The sequence below is a fragment of the Morone saxatilis genome, unplaced genomic scaffold, assembly GCF_004916995.1.
Source record: "Morone saxatilis isolate NCDOM2014 unplaced genomic scaffold, NCSU_SB_2.0 Contig5, whole genome shotgun sequence".
NCBI lineage: Eukaryota > Metazoa > Chordata > Actinopteri > Moronidae > Morone > Morone saxatilis.
The window spans coordinates 5,277,381-5,287,657 of NW_023340095.1; the positions used below are offsets into that span (position 1 = coordinate 5,277,381).

General features: G+C 40.0%; 1 protein-coding gene across 1 annotated transcript in view; it reads right to left on the reverse strand.

The window, feature by feature from the left end:
- The window catches only part of tmeff2a (transmembrane protein with EGF-like and two follistatin-like domains 2a), a 98,322-nt gene that overhangs the window by 4,026 nt on the left and 84,019 nt on the right, over window positions 1–10,277 (reverse strand). The window contains exons 6-8 of the mRNA XM_035676092.1: window positions 5,725–5,873; window positions 3,758–3,817; window positions 3,358–3,478 (exon numbers count right to left, since the gene is read on the reverse strand). Coding sequence (XP_035531985.1) covers window positions 3,358–3,478; window positions 3,758–3,817; window positions 5,725–5,873 — 330 coding nt within the window. The remainder of the gene's footprint in view (window positions 1–3,357; window positions 3,479–3,757; window positions 3,818–5,724; window positions 5,874–10,277) is intronic.

Below are 10,277 nucleotides of genomic sequence, written 5' to 3' on the forward strand. Positions count from 1 at the left end.
CACACACAAACACACACGCACACGCACTCTCCTTCACATCCTCTATCCCTCCGACCTGAAAGCATGTAAGATGAACATTGCAACCTTGTTCTGTTTGGGGTTTGTGCTCTGTTTCCACACACATGAACACACACACACACACACACACCCATGCACCACTCCCATAGAGACCACTGTGTTTCCCTTCTCATTAGGACACAAACTCCCAACTGCTGCAACCAGTAGGGGGCAGCAGAGACATGTCACACGCCCTCTCTGCTAAGCACTGTTCTGTATGCATAAAGGAGCGAGGTTAGAGAGAAGGGGAGCGATAGAGGGAGCGAGAGATATCAAGACCCCCTGGCTGCTACACTATCAGGCTGTAGAAGATGGCAGACCTGAGTGGCAAACATGTACATTCACTGTGTGTGTGTGGGTGTGTGTGTGTGTGTGTGTGTGGGTGGTGGATTTTAATATCATTCGTCATTTTCCCTTTATGTAAATGCATTTCTATGCTGCTTGTGTTCAAGTGTATTTTGTGTGCTAATGTGAATGTGTATGTGCACTGTCATTTGCACCTGTGTGACTGCAGTTCTGTGTGTGTGTCTGTTGTTTGTGGCATTTTCTTGTATTTCTATACTTATGAGGCCCAAATACTGCCAAATCCTCAAATCCTCTGAAGTGAGGACATTGTGCTGCTTCTTGCTTCTTTAGGATTGTTTGTACTGTTTGGATAATAGTCACCAAATCCATTGCTGAGGTCTGGGACTAAAAAACAGAAACAAAGCCCAGCTGTGAAAACCATGGTGAACAGGCTGACTTCCAAACTTGTGCGCACACAGGTTTCCTATGCGGTGATGGATTATTACAGACAAGTTCTTGTTTAGAACCTCCCTCAGCAACGCAGCTTCATATCCCATTGAACAAGGTACATATTAGAGATGGTCATATTCGAGTACTCGCACCATATTATTTCACAAGTACTCGAGTACTTGGAGAATAAAGGAGAATAAGGTCCGAAATGAACACCCAAGTGAAAATAAGTCTGTGGTTAGGGTTAACCTACCTTTTTGTGCTCCACAGACTGCAGATATTAGCCAGTAATTCAATAATTAAGCTGGTAAAAAAGTTTTCATCTGCAGCCACCATGGCCTGTAGGCAATTAGCTAAACAGTTAGTTTGATTTAGACTTTGCAGATCAGCCCTCAATTCATTGCACTGTCCTCATACATCTTCCCCATTCTTGTAGTTGTAGTTGTTCGCTGGGATGGTAGCTTGTACTCAACAAACAGCTTGCCTGTTCTGGTAGCATCACAACGGTGCATTCTAACGTTAGCAAATGAGGTTCTGAAAGCATGCCGTCTCCACTGATTTCTCCTTGTGCTTAATCAGCAAACGGTTAATCATCGATCTGGTTGTTCTATGATACACAAGTTTAATGCAACATAGCTCGCACTGCACGTTCACTTTGTTAACTTTTTTGAAATATTTTCAAACTGCTATTCAGCCTTTAACGTTAGATGAGTGATATGTGACAGAAAATGAGCGACTAACGTTATCTGTGGCTGCGCAGATCTAGATGCGAGTACTTGATATGTTAAATGAATACTGATGTCCAAATGAGTACTTGCTTTCTGTGGACACAGCGGTACTATCCCCATCCCTAATACAGATCTTAGCTCTGTTTGGTAAGTGTTAATGACCATAATGATACAAAAACCTAAAAAAAAATCATCCAACTTGTAATAGAACTGTAATTATCCTGTAAGGGGATGGTTTAGGTTTAGTAATAGTTTTACAGTAGATCTAGGTTTTAAGTAAGATAAGGAATGGAGTGGTCATACTGAACCTGCATTTATTAACATTTTGACCATTTGGGGACAACGTAATGGCGTATACCTCCGCCAACTAGTCCACTAAACATCTGAGTGAAATTTTGTCATAAATAACTGCATCACTTCTTGAGTTATGACCAAAAATGTTTTTTGTGATGTCACAATGACCTTGACCTTTGACCACTGGAATCTAAACAGTAAAGTTGTGAACAGTAAAAATAAAATAAGCTCAAAGATTTTTCAAAGAAAACTTTTTTTAGGTGTTTTCATTACCTTAGAATGAGATGTTTTTACCACGGGTGTTAAACCACCATGACTGTACGGTAGCCCAAGGGAAAAACCAAACACTGGCTGAAGATAGGGCCTTTTGTGTTTTACGGCCACCGCAGTTTCTCCCACACGTCACAGTCTGTTCTCATTCACAGGTCAACAAATACAGACGTGAGTGGTGTTCAGTTGGCTGCAATCTGCCACGTCACTGCTAGATGCCACTAAATCCTACACACACGGTCCTTTAAAGGATTTTTCCCCCTGCTGTAAACAATACTAAAATATTTCTCGCTAATGACACACTAAAGGTGTCAGTCATCAGTGACGTTGAAAGCAGCACGATGGTGTGTTTACAGCCAAGTATTATCATTGGCAGACAGATGACAAAGTGTGGGTCCTCAAGATGAAATCACCAGCAGATCAAACTGAAACTTGTGAAACAGGATCATAATGTGTGGGGAAGGAGACGCCAACGTCCTCATTTAGCAGCGAGAAATCCAACATGGGATTAATTTGAAGCAATGCAGCATATTTGACTGGTCAACAGCCTGGCCTACTATTACAGCAGGAGAGATCTCAAACACTTCCCCCTCGAAGCACACTGGCTTGTATTCATACCAGAAAAACAAGTCTGATTAAAAAATAAATAAATGGGTTCCAGCATTGCCTAGGAATTGCTACATTTTACAACCGATTAGCCATCTTACATTACACTTCACACACACATTACAGGGAGAGGGAGGGAGAACATCATCAAATTTGTGGTATAACGATATAGCTGGTCTAAGTCCTCTTGCTTTATGTTTATTTATAGCCAATACTGCAGACAGCGTTACACTGTAAAAACATCTTAGCCAATAATAGCTAAGATAAATACAGTTTAATTGATTGCAACATAAGAATCAATGTACTGTAGTCCATAATTAGCTACTACAAAATATAACCTTATTGATTGCTAGCTATTAAAACTCCATTCAACTCATTATAAATTAATCAATAGTCCCAACTCGATGCATTCTGCTAAAATTACATTTAGAAAAATAAAGTGTTTGGTTACCTAACATTTTAGTAGGAATTTTCTAAACCCTTTAAAACTCTCTCCCAACATCTCTCGTCACCTCTTTAACTGTCTACCTTTGAATAAAAGGAAAACAATGCTCCACAAAACACTTACGTAATGATATCATACACAGTATCATTTTCTGGTTGCCCTATCCCAACCCATCCCTTGTTCTCAGAAATATAGTAATACTGTATGTCTGTGTGTGTTTACCTGCAGGAGGGCTGGGCCAGGATACTGGGAAACTGACACTCTCCATGGACGCAGTAGTTTTTGTAGTGATCTGGACAGGGGATGTACAGGCCGCGGGCCAGCGGATCTTCTTTTTCCACTACTACGTAAACACACAGACACACACAAACAATCCATAAATACTGAATGCACATATGCTCAAGGCCCGCCTGTGCACTTACATTACTATTCTGTACAAGAGAGACCAACATTTCAATAAGAGAGGAAGAGATCATTTATAGCGGTAAAAACATACTGGACAGAAATGAAGGAGGAATGAAGGAGACATACAAAGTGGACTGAACCGAACTGAATCGGGTCTGATGTAGCTTTGAGTGGCAGCATGTATTATTTGGCATTCCTTCACCGCACATGCACTCACCTGTTAGGTCGGTCCGTGCGAAGTGCCCATCTTCGCCTTTGTTCCCAGTTATGATGTCACCTGGAAAGACCAAAAAAACAACCCACAATTCGAACTGATTTCAGGTCATTACAACCTCTCCTATAGCTCCAACCCCCTCCATTATGGGTTATACGCTCAAACTGATGCCAGTGCAAGTAGAGGGTTGAATGTGGATCATCATCTCAACAAAGGGCTCATGTGGTGGGTGCACCTGTCTAGTTAATGCATATAAATGTGCACTATTCTCTTCAAGAGTCAGAAAGCATCTCCCCTAATGTAAAACACCGAACAAAGGGTAGAATGGAGCAGAGCCTGGTAGAAAAGATCAGAGGGAATAATGCATTTTTGCTCACCTTATTGATGCGATATTGAATTCAACTTTTCACAATGGCTAGACAAAATCTTCTTCCAATCATTATAATTTTATTGCAATTGATTTTTTTCAGCGGTCAGTGGATTTATACCCTCAAACGGAGTCTGTGAAAGTATTTCCCAGGTTTATGATGCAAGAATTGTGGGAAGGAAATATGCCTGCATCTGGGACTTCAATTTATTATTCTTATTTATTTGCTTGTAGAACACCAGAGGGAGAGATCAGAAACTAGAGTCTTGTATGCGTGACATCCACTTAGAAAAAATCAAATATAAGACTAAATGAATTTTAAGACTGCTCAGAGGGGAGACACTACAAACCTAACAAGCTGCAGCTACAAAAACGTTCTTTTTTTATTTCTTCCTCCCTTTATTTTCCCAATCTCCACACGTTGGTGACAACTTGAGGTCTTAATGATACAGCACCTGATGTTATGAGCATCTGGCTCCACAAGTGCATAAATGAAAGAAAGTCTTAAGCTTTTTTGTTGTTCTTGATTGAGGTGCAGTAGAAAGCAGGACTATATTTCGGGAAAAATAAATGTGTGTAAACTGTGTGTGACACATGGGGGAATATTATAAACCAGCAATCTAAATATGCCGCTTTGAATCCTGGCTAACAAGAGGTTTACTTTAGCACAGGTCTAAATCTCTCAGTTTCATGACATTTGTTTCTCCCTGATTGAAACAGAACGCATGGAAGCGTGATCAGATCGATCAGGGTGGTCTGACCCAAAGGGTGGAACGTGGGGGAATACAGATTTCTATTTGTGTTCCAGAGCTGGTTAGCCCTGATTGCTTTACTCCCCATTACTTCTCAAAGCCTTCATCTCGGTTCTCACATCTCGATCAATTGTCCCGTTTGTCCCGGGTGGATGCAGAGCCGATCAAATGCTCGAGAATGTACTCATACACAAGACAAGCCGCTGCCAATTGAGATTTGAACACCTCCCTGGGTGAGTCTCTGCCTCTCTTTAGACTTGATGAGCTTCTGCCAGATCTTGCAATTGTATTAAGCAAAATGAGTCAAAATGAAGATGTTGGTGGATTGTACCTCAAATAAAATTAAATCAAATCAAATAAAAAACATATTCAAAAGAATAATTCTTATGTGCCTGTGTCTTCTCCCACGTGGATTAGCAATATGACTCAGTTTAAGGATTTAACCACAGAGATTAATAAAATAACTTTATCCCTGGAACGGTTACAAACAAAAAATATTGCACCCAAACAAAAGATACTACACTAAAAAGGGATTACCATTCAACAAAATTATCAATATACATAGCAGCGAAGGCTATGTGTGGTTTTGAGGATTATCTTTGCACACTATTCCAAAATATGATTGAGTGAAAATATTTGTAATCATGAAATGTGGTTGGAGCTGTAGCTGGAGGGACATACAGAATCACGCTGTCTGAATTTAGCTTTGCAAGCTGCCTCATTTGCCGCCGTGTCCTCACTTCAACTTGAAAAGAACACCTGCCAGACAGATTGACAGCCTCCGCTGTGTGTGTGAAGGTGTTGTTGTGTCTTTTAGAGTGAGAGAGTGTGCATGTGTTTGTGGGTCTGACCTTGGCAGTGGCCCAGGTACTTGACCTCGATGCGTTCCTGCTTCTGACAGGACGCCTCCTTCACCTGGCAGGGGTTGTCATAGGAACGACCGTCCGAGGCACACACCGGGTTGAAGCTGATGTGGGAACAGTCTATGTTGCAAACGCACCTGTGGAGCAAGAAAATCACATTAGGGCGGTAAACTTCCGGGTATTTTACTCATTAGCTATGCCAAGATGTAAAATAAATGAGATCTGAAATATTAATGAAAATAAGAGCATTTTAATCCCAGAGAGACTTCTGTGTGTGTTTGACTGCGAGGGACACAGACCGGAATTCGTTCAGGGATTAAAAAACGAGGCAGAAAAAAACAGTACAGCTTGCACACAGTCAGGAGGATGTGGGACCATGCATGGTAATCCTGTTCAGACTGGGTTTTGGCACATTCAGTCTGACACAATAGCAAATGCATTTGACTTCGCAAAAAGAGACGGGCTGCACAGAGGACTTGATTGACAAATGATGTACCATTACAATGGAAGGAAGCTATTAATAATGAAAGAATTGTAGATAACAAAGCTGTACATTTTAGTGTTGCATTGGAAATTGTAGCACAAAAAAACAGCCACCATTCCTAAGCTTTCAGATTTGTAATTTATTTTAGATAACATTGAAAATAGCTTAAATGGAAAATAAGAACTTAGAAACTAATACTATCAGAGTGCACACTGAAACAGCTCGGCAAAAAAAGTCACTGAAGATTGCAGCTCACAGCTAGTTTCTGGTTTTACACCATGTCTTTATAATGTCCTTCAACAAAACTCACTCCACTGATGAATTTTAAAAACAATCTTGTCTGGCCCACATTACCTTAAAAAAGAAAGATTTTGTTAATTTCTAATGATTTTGATAATTACTAATAGCTGGATTCAAAACTAATGAATTTACTCCTTACAACTGATGATAACTTTGAGAGCAGTCTGAAAAAAAACTTTTCTACATAACTAAGTAAAAGTCACATTAAAAGTGTGTTATTTTTTGTCTGCTTACATCCACACACCTTTAAATTAGTCGTGTTCTGTCTTCTCTGTATATTTACCTTCCTTTCCAGAAAACTGATATTTCTGGTGTGTTTTCGCGGCAAACTCTAATGCATTCATTTCTCATGGAATCAGGCGCTTACTTGATGCTTTTAGCTGTCGCAAATTAACCGGACAATTTGCTGTCGCACCACAATTTTCGGTGGAAATGTATGTGTGAGACGTTCTGTGTTTGTGTGTCTGTATGTGTGTGTGTGTGAGAGCCTGTGTGGGCTCTTTCTGCGTGTGCGACATCAACACAAATGACACACGAATATGCACATGCACGCAGGTGTGTCGTTTGTGTTGATGTCGCACACGCAAAAGAGAGTGTGTACTTTGGCATACGTGCATTGTGACCCTTAAGTGTGTGGCAGGCCTGATCAGCAGAAATTACACCCAGATTGCCTTCCCCAGACAGTTGCTGCTGAGTAGCGCTGAACGCTAGATTCTGTAATTATAAATCTGTCATTATTCTCCCAGTCCTTTCATTTCCCCCTGGTGCCAAGCTCTCAGTAAAGCACCGGCATTCAGCTGTCTTACAGCTGCATTTGCATACAGGCCCACGTGGGCGCCCGCCAACACATTAGCGTGCGCCCACACACACACACACACACCTTCAAAATCAGCCGTGATGATTCGTACTGCTGACATTGATGTTGATTGAAACGCCGTGCAGCAAAGCGTGGCAGTGCTCAGCTACTGTTGTAATGATGGATCAGCAAAGTAAGACTGATGTGAAGAAAGGCTTCGTTATGCATCAGAGAAGACAGTCGTATGAAGGAAAAATCCCACATGACACTGAAGGTGAGCCGACGCAGCTATGAATGACCTGCCACTGCAGAGGGTTACACAATGAGACTGTAACTTTGGGATTTAAAGGGTCAGTTCAACTAATTTACAAAAAAACATATTTTTTTTTCTTACCCCTATCTCTACTTGTGCAGATAGTTTTGATTTTATTTGCTGAGATTTTTACCGCCTCAAGACGTCACCGTGAACAGTTTTCATTAGAAATAGAGGAATAATAATAAAAAAAGACTGCTGACAGCATGTTCTATGTATTATCCAGAGTAGTCACAATGCTGTTCTGTGAAAGGATATTTTGCCGTTATTGTAAAGTGATTTTTTACCACAATTTAATTTCCATTTGCTTACAATCAAGGGTATAAAAATGACAAGAATGAGAGATAATGCTGCGTCAATACAAAGCCACAGATCCAACAAATTATTTTTGACACAAGTTGATAGGGCTGTCAAAAAACTGTATTTTCAACACTCTCTCACTCTGATGTGTGTGCAGAACACCTCTCTCTTGCTATTTCCTACCTAACTAGCATGCAAGATATGCAAAGCTTTTTAAAAAAAACTGAAGTAAATGTCAGACTCTGGCAGTTTCTGGCTAAACATTGAAATTTCAGTGTGTAAAAGACACAATGGTATCATAAAATGTACCAGTGTATCACTGCCCATGTTTACTGTTGTAGGTGTAGTAGTGGACATCAGTGGGTGGGTATTTCTCATTTGTTGATATATAAAATTGAGGAAATGATGATTTCTTACTGAATCAAAACTATATATATAGTTCTTAAAGGAGTAAAAATATCAGGTCTTGTCCAATCACAGCTCAATTGTATTGCACTAAATTGGCTTCTTTGAATCTCAGTGTATTACATTGTAAATGTATCTACTATCATTTGTTGTATCCGATCATGGACTATGAATCTAGTGTTTTATTTAGATGTCCTGTGTCAAATGTCCTACTTAGTTTTTATCATATTTAGTCAACTTCAATTGTAAATATTTTAGTATATTTTTAGTTAATGAAAACTCTTTAGCAACATAGTCGATTTTAGTCTTATTTGACCAAGGTTTTAGTTTACCATTATCAGATAAAAAACACCACATTGAATGATCCACAACACAGCCTACATAATGCAACTAGTTAGCTTAAGATAGCTAAAAAAAACACAACCAATGTTTCGTTAACCTACCTCAGTTTCTTTGTGGTGAGCCTTAACTTGTCTCTTTAGGCTTGTGGTATTCTTGCAAGCTATTTTGTGGGCAGATTATTGCTTCCCTTCTGATAAAGCAATACATTTGTTTTTTTCTCATCTTCACAACTTTAACTTGCTTCCTTTAAAATAGTTGATGTAAATTACTCTGAGTCTTGACTGTGTGGCTTGATACGCAGCAGCACAGGAAACAAAATAGTAATATTTCATCTCTGATATACAGACATATTTTGGTAAAATTTTTATTTCTCAAACTACATTTTAGCCTTGTCTTTTTTTGTTAACATTATTGCATGTTACATACATATTTATTGAGGTCTTTGCCGTCTTATCATCGTCTCATCTTAGTCCTGGGAAAAAAAGCTGTTGAAGAACATATTTAGTCATAATTTTCATAACGAAATGAACGCTAGTATCTAGACAAATCCTCTAAGAGGAATACTTCCATTGTATAAAGGTGGATGCAGATAGCCAACAAGCAGATTTCAGTTAAAGCCAACATTATCTGCATAGCTAGATATCACTAGAAGCAAGTGAAATTTTTTTCCATTAGTTTGGTTTACCTTTAAAGATTATAAAACACAGACAAAAACAGCCACCCTCAAGAAAAGATTAGGTTTACAATTAAAGTGTCTGCGTTATCATACAAAGTATCTAAATGAGAATAGTTTTAGCATGAAAGGAGGCAGTGAGAGGAATTGTGACGAACTAAAAATTAAAATCTTAAGAGCTTCTGAGTTAAAAGAAAATTTCCTCACATCCACCACAGTAAAAAAAAGTTGCTTAACATTGCACACATGTACATGTATAAATGCACACTTACACCCCCCCTCCCCACAACCTCCCATCATAGAAGAGCTTTCAGAGTCTTGGCCATCCCATGAGGCCGCTATTGGTCGGTGGCTGATGTCTGAGCTCCATACATTTTTAATGAGGCCTCTCACTTTCTCCACAATAGGCACTCTACCACTAGACTGCAGTGCGTCAACACATCCTAATGCAAGTCGCACACAATCGAACACCCACAGACAGGCATGCACAAACAGTCATATACGTGAACGAGACTACAATCGCTTTGTGATAAACCTTGTTTTTCCCCTTCTCTCTCTCACACACACACACCCCAACTGGTCAAGGCAGACGACCACCCACCTAGAGCTGAAGGGTTAAAAAGCAGTTTTTCCTTGCCCCCGTCGCCAAGGTCTTGCTCATGGTGGGAATTGTTAGGACTCTGTAAATAATGTTATAAGGANNTCTCACACACACACACCCCAACTGATTCACACATTCTGCTGAGAGGTACAAAGGGGTAAAAGTGTTAAGTGAAAGTCAGTGGCGTGTGTGAATGTGTGTACTGTATGTATCCGAGTGTGTGTGACATGTGTGTGAGAGGTTACTTTCTTAGCAGGATGTGTTGTATTGATTAGTCCCCTGCGTTTATTTCCCTCCCATCAAAGCAGCCCCCCACCCCACACCCCT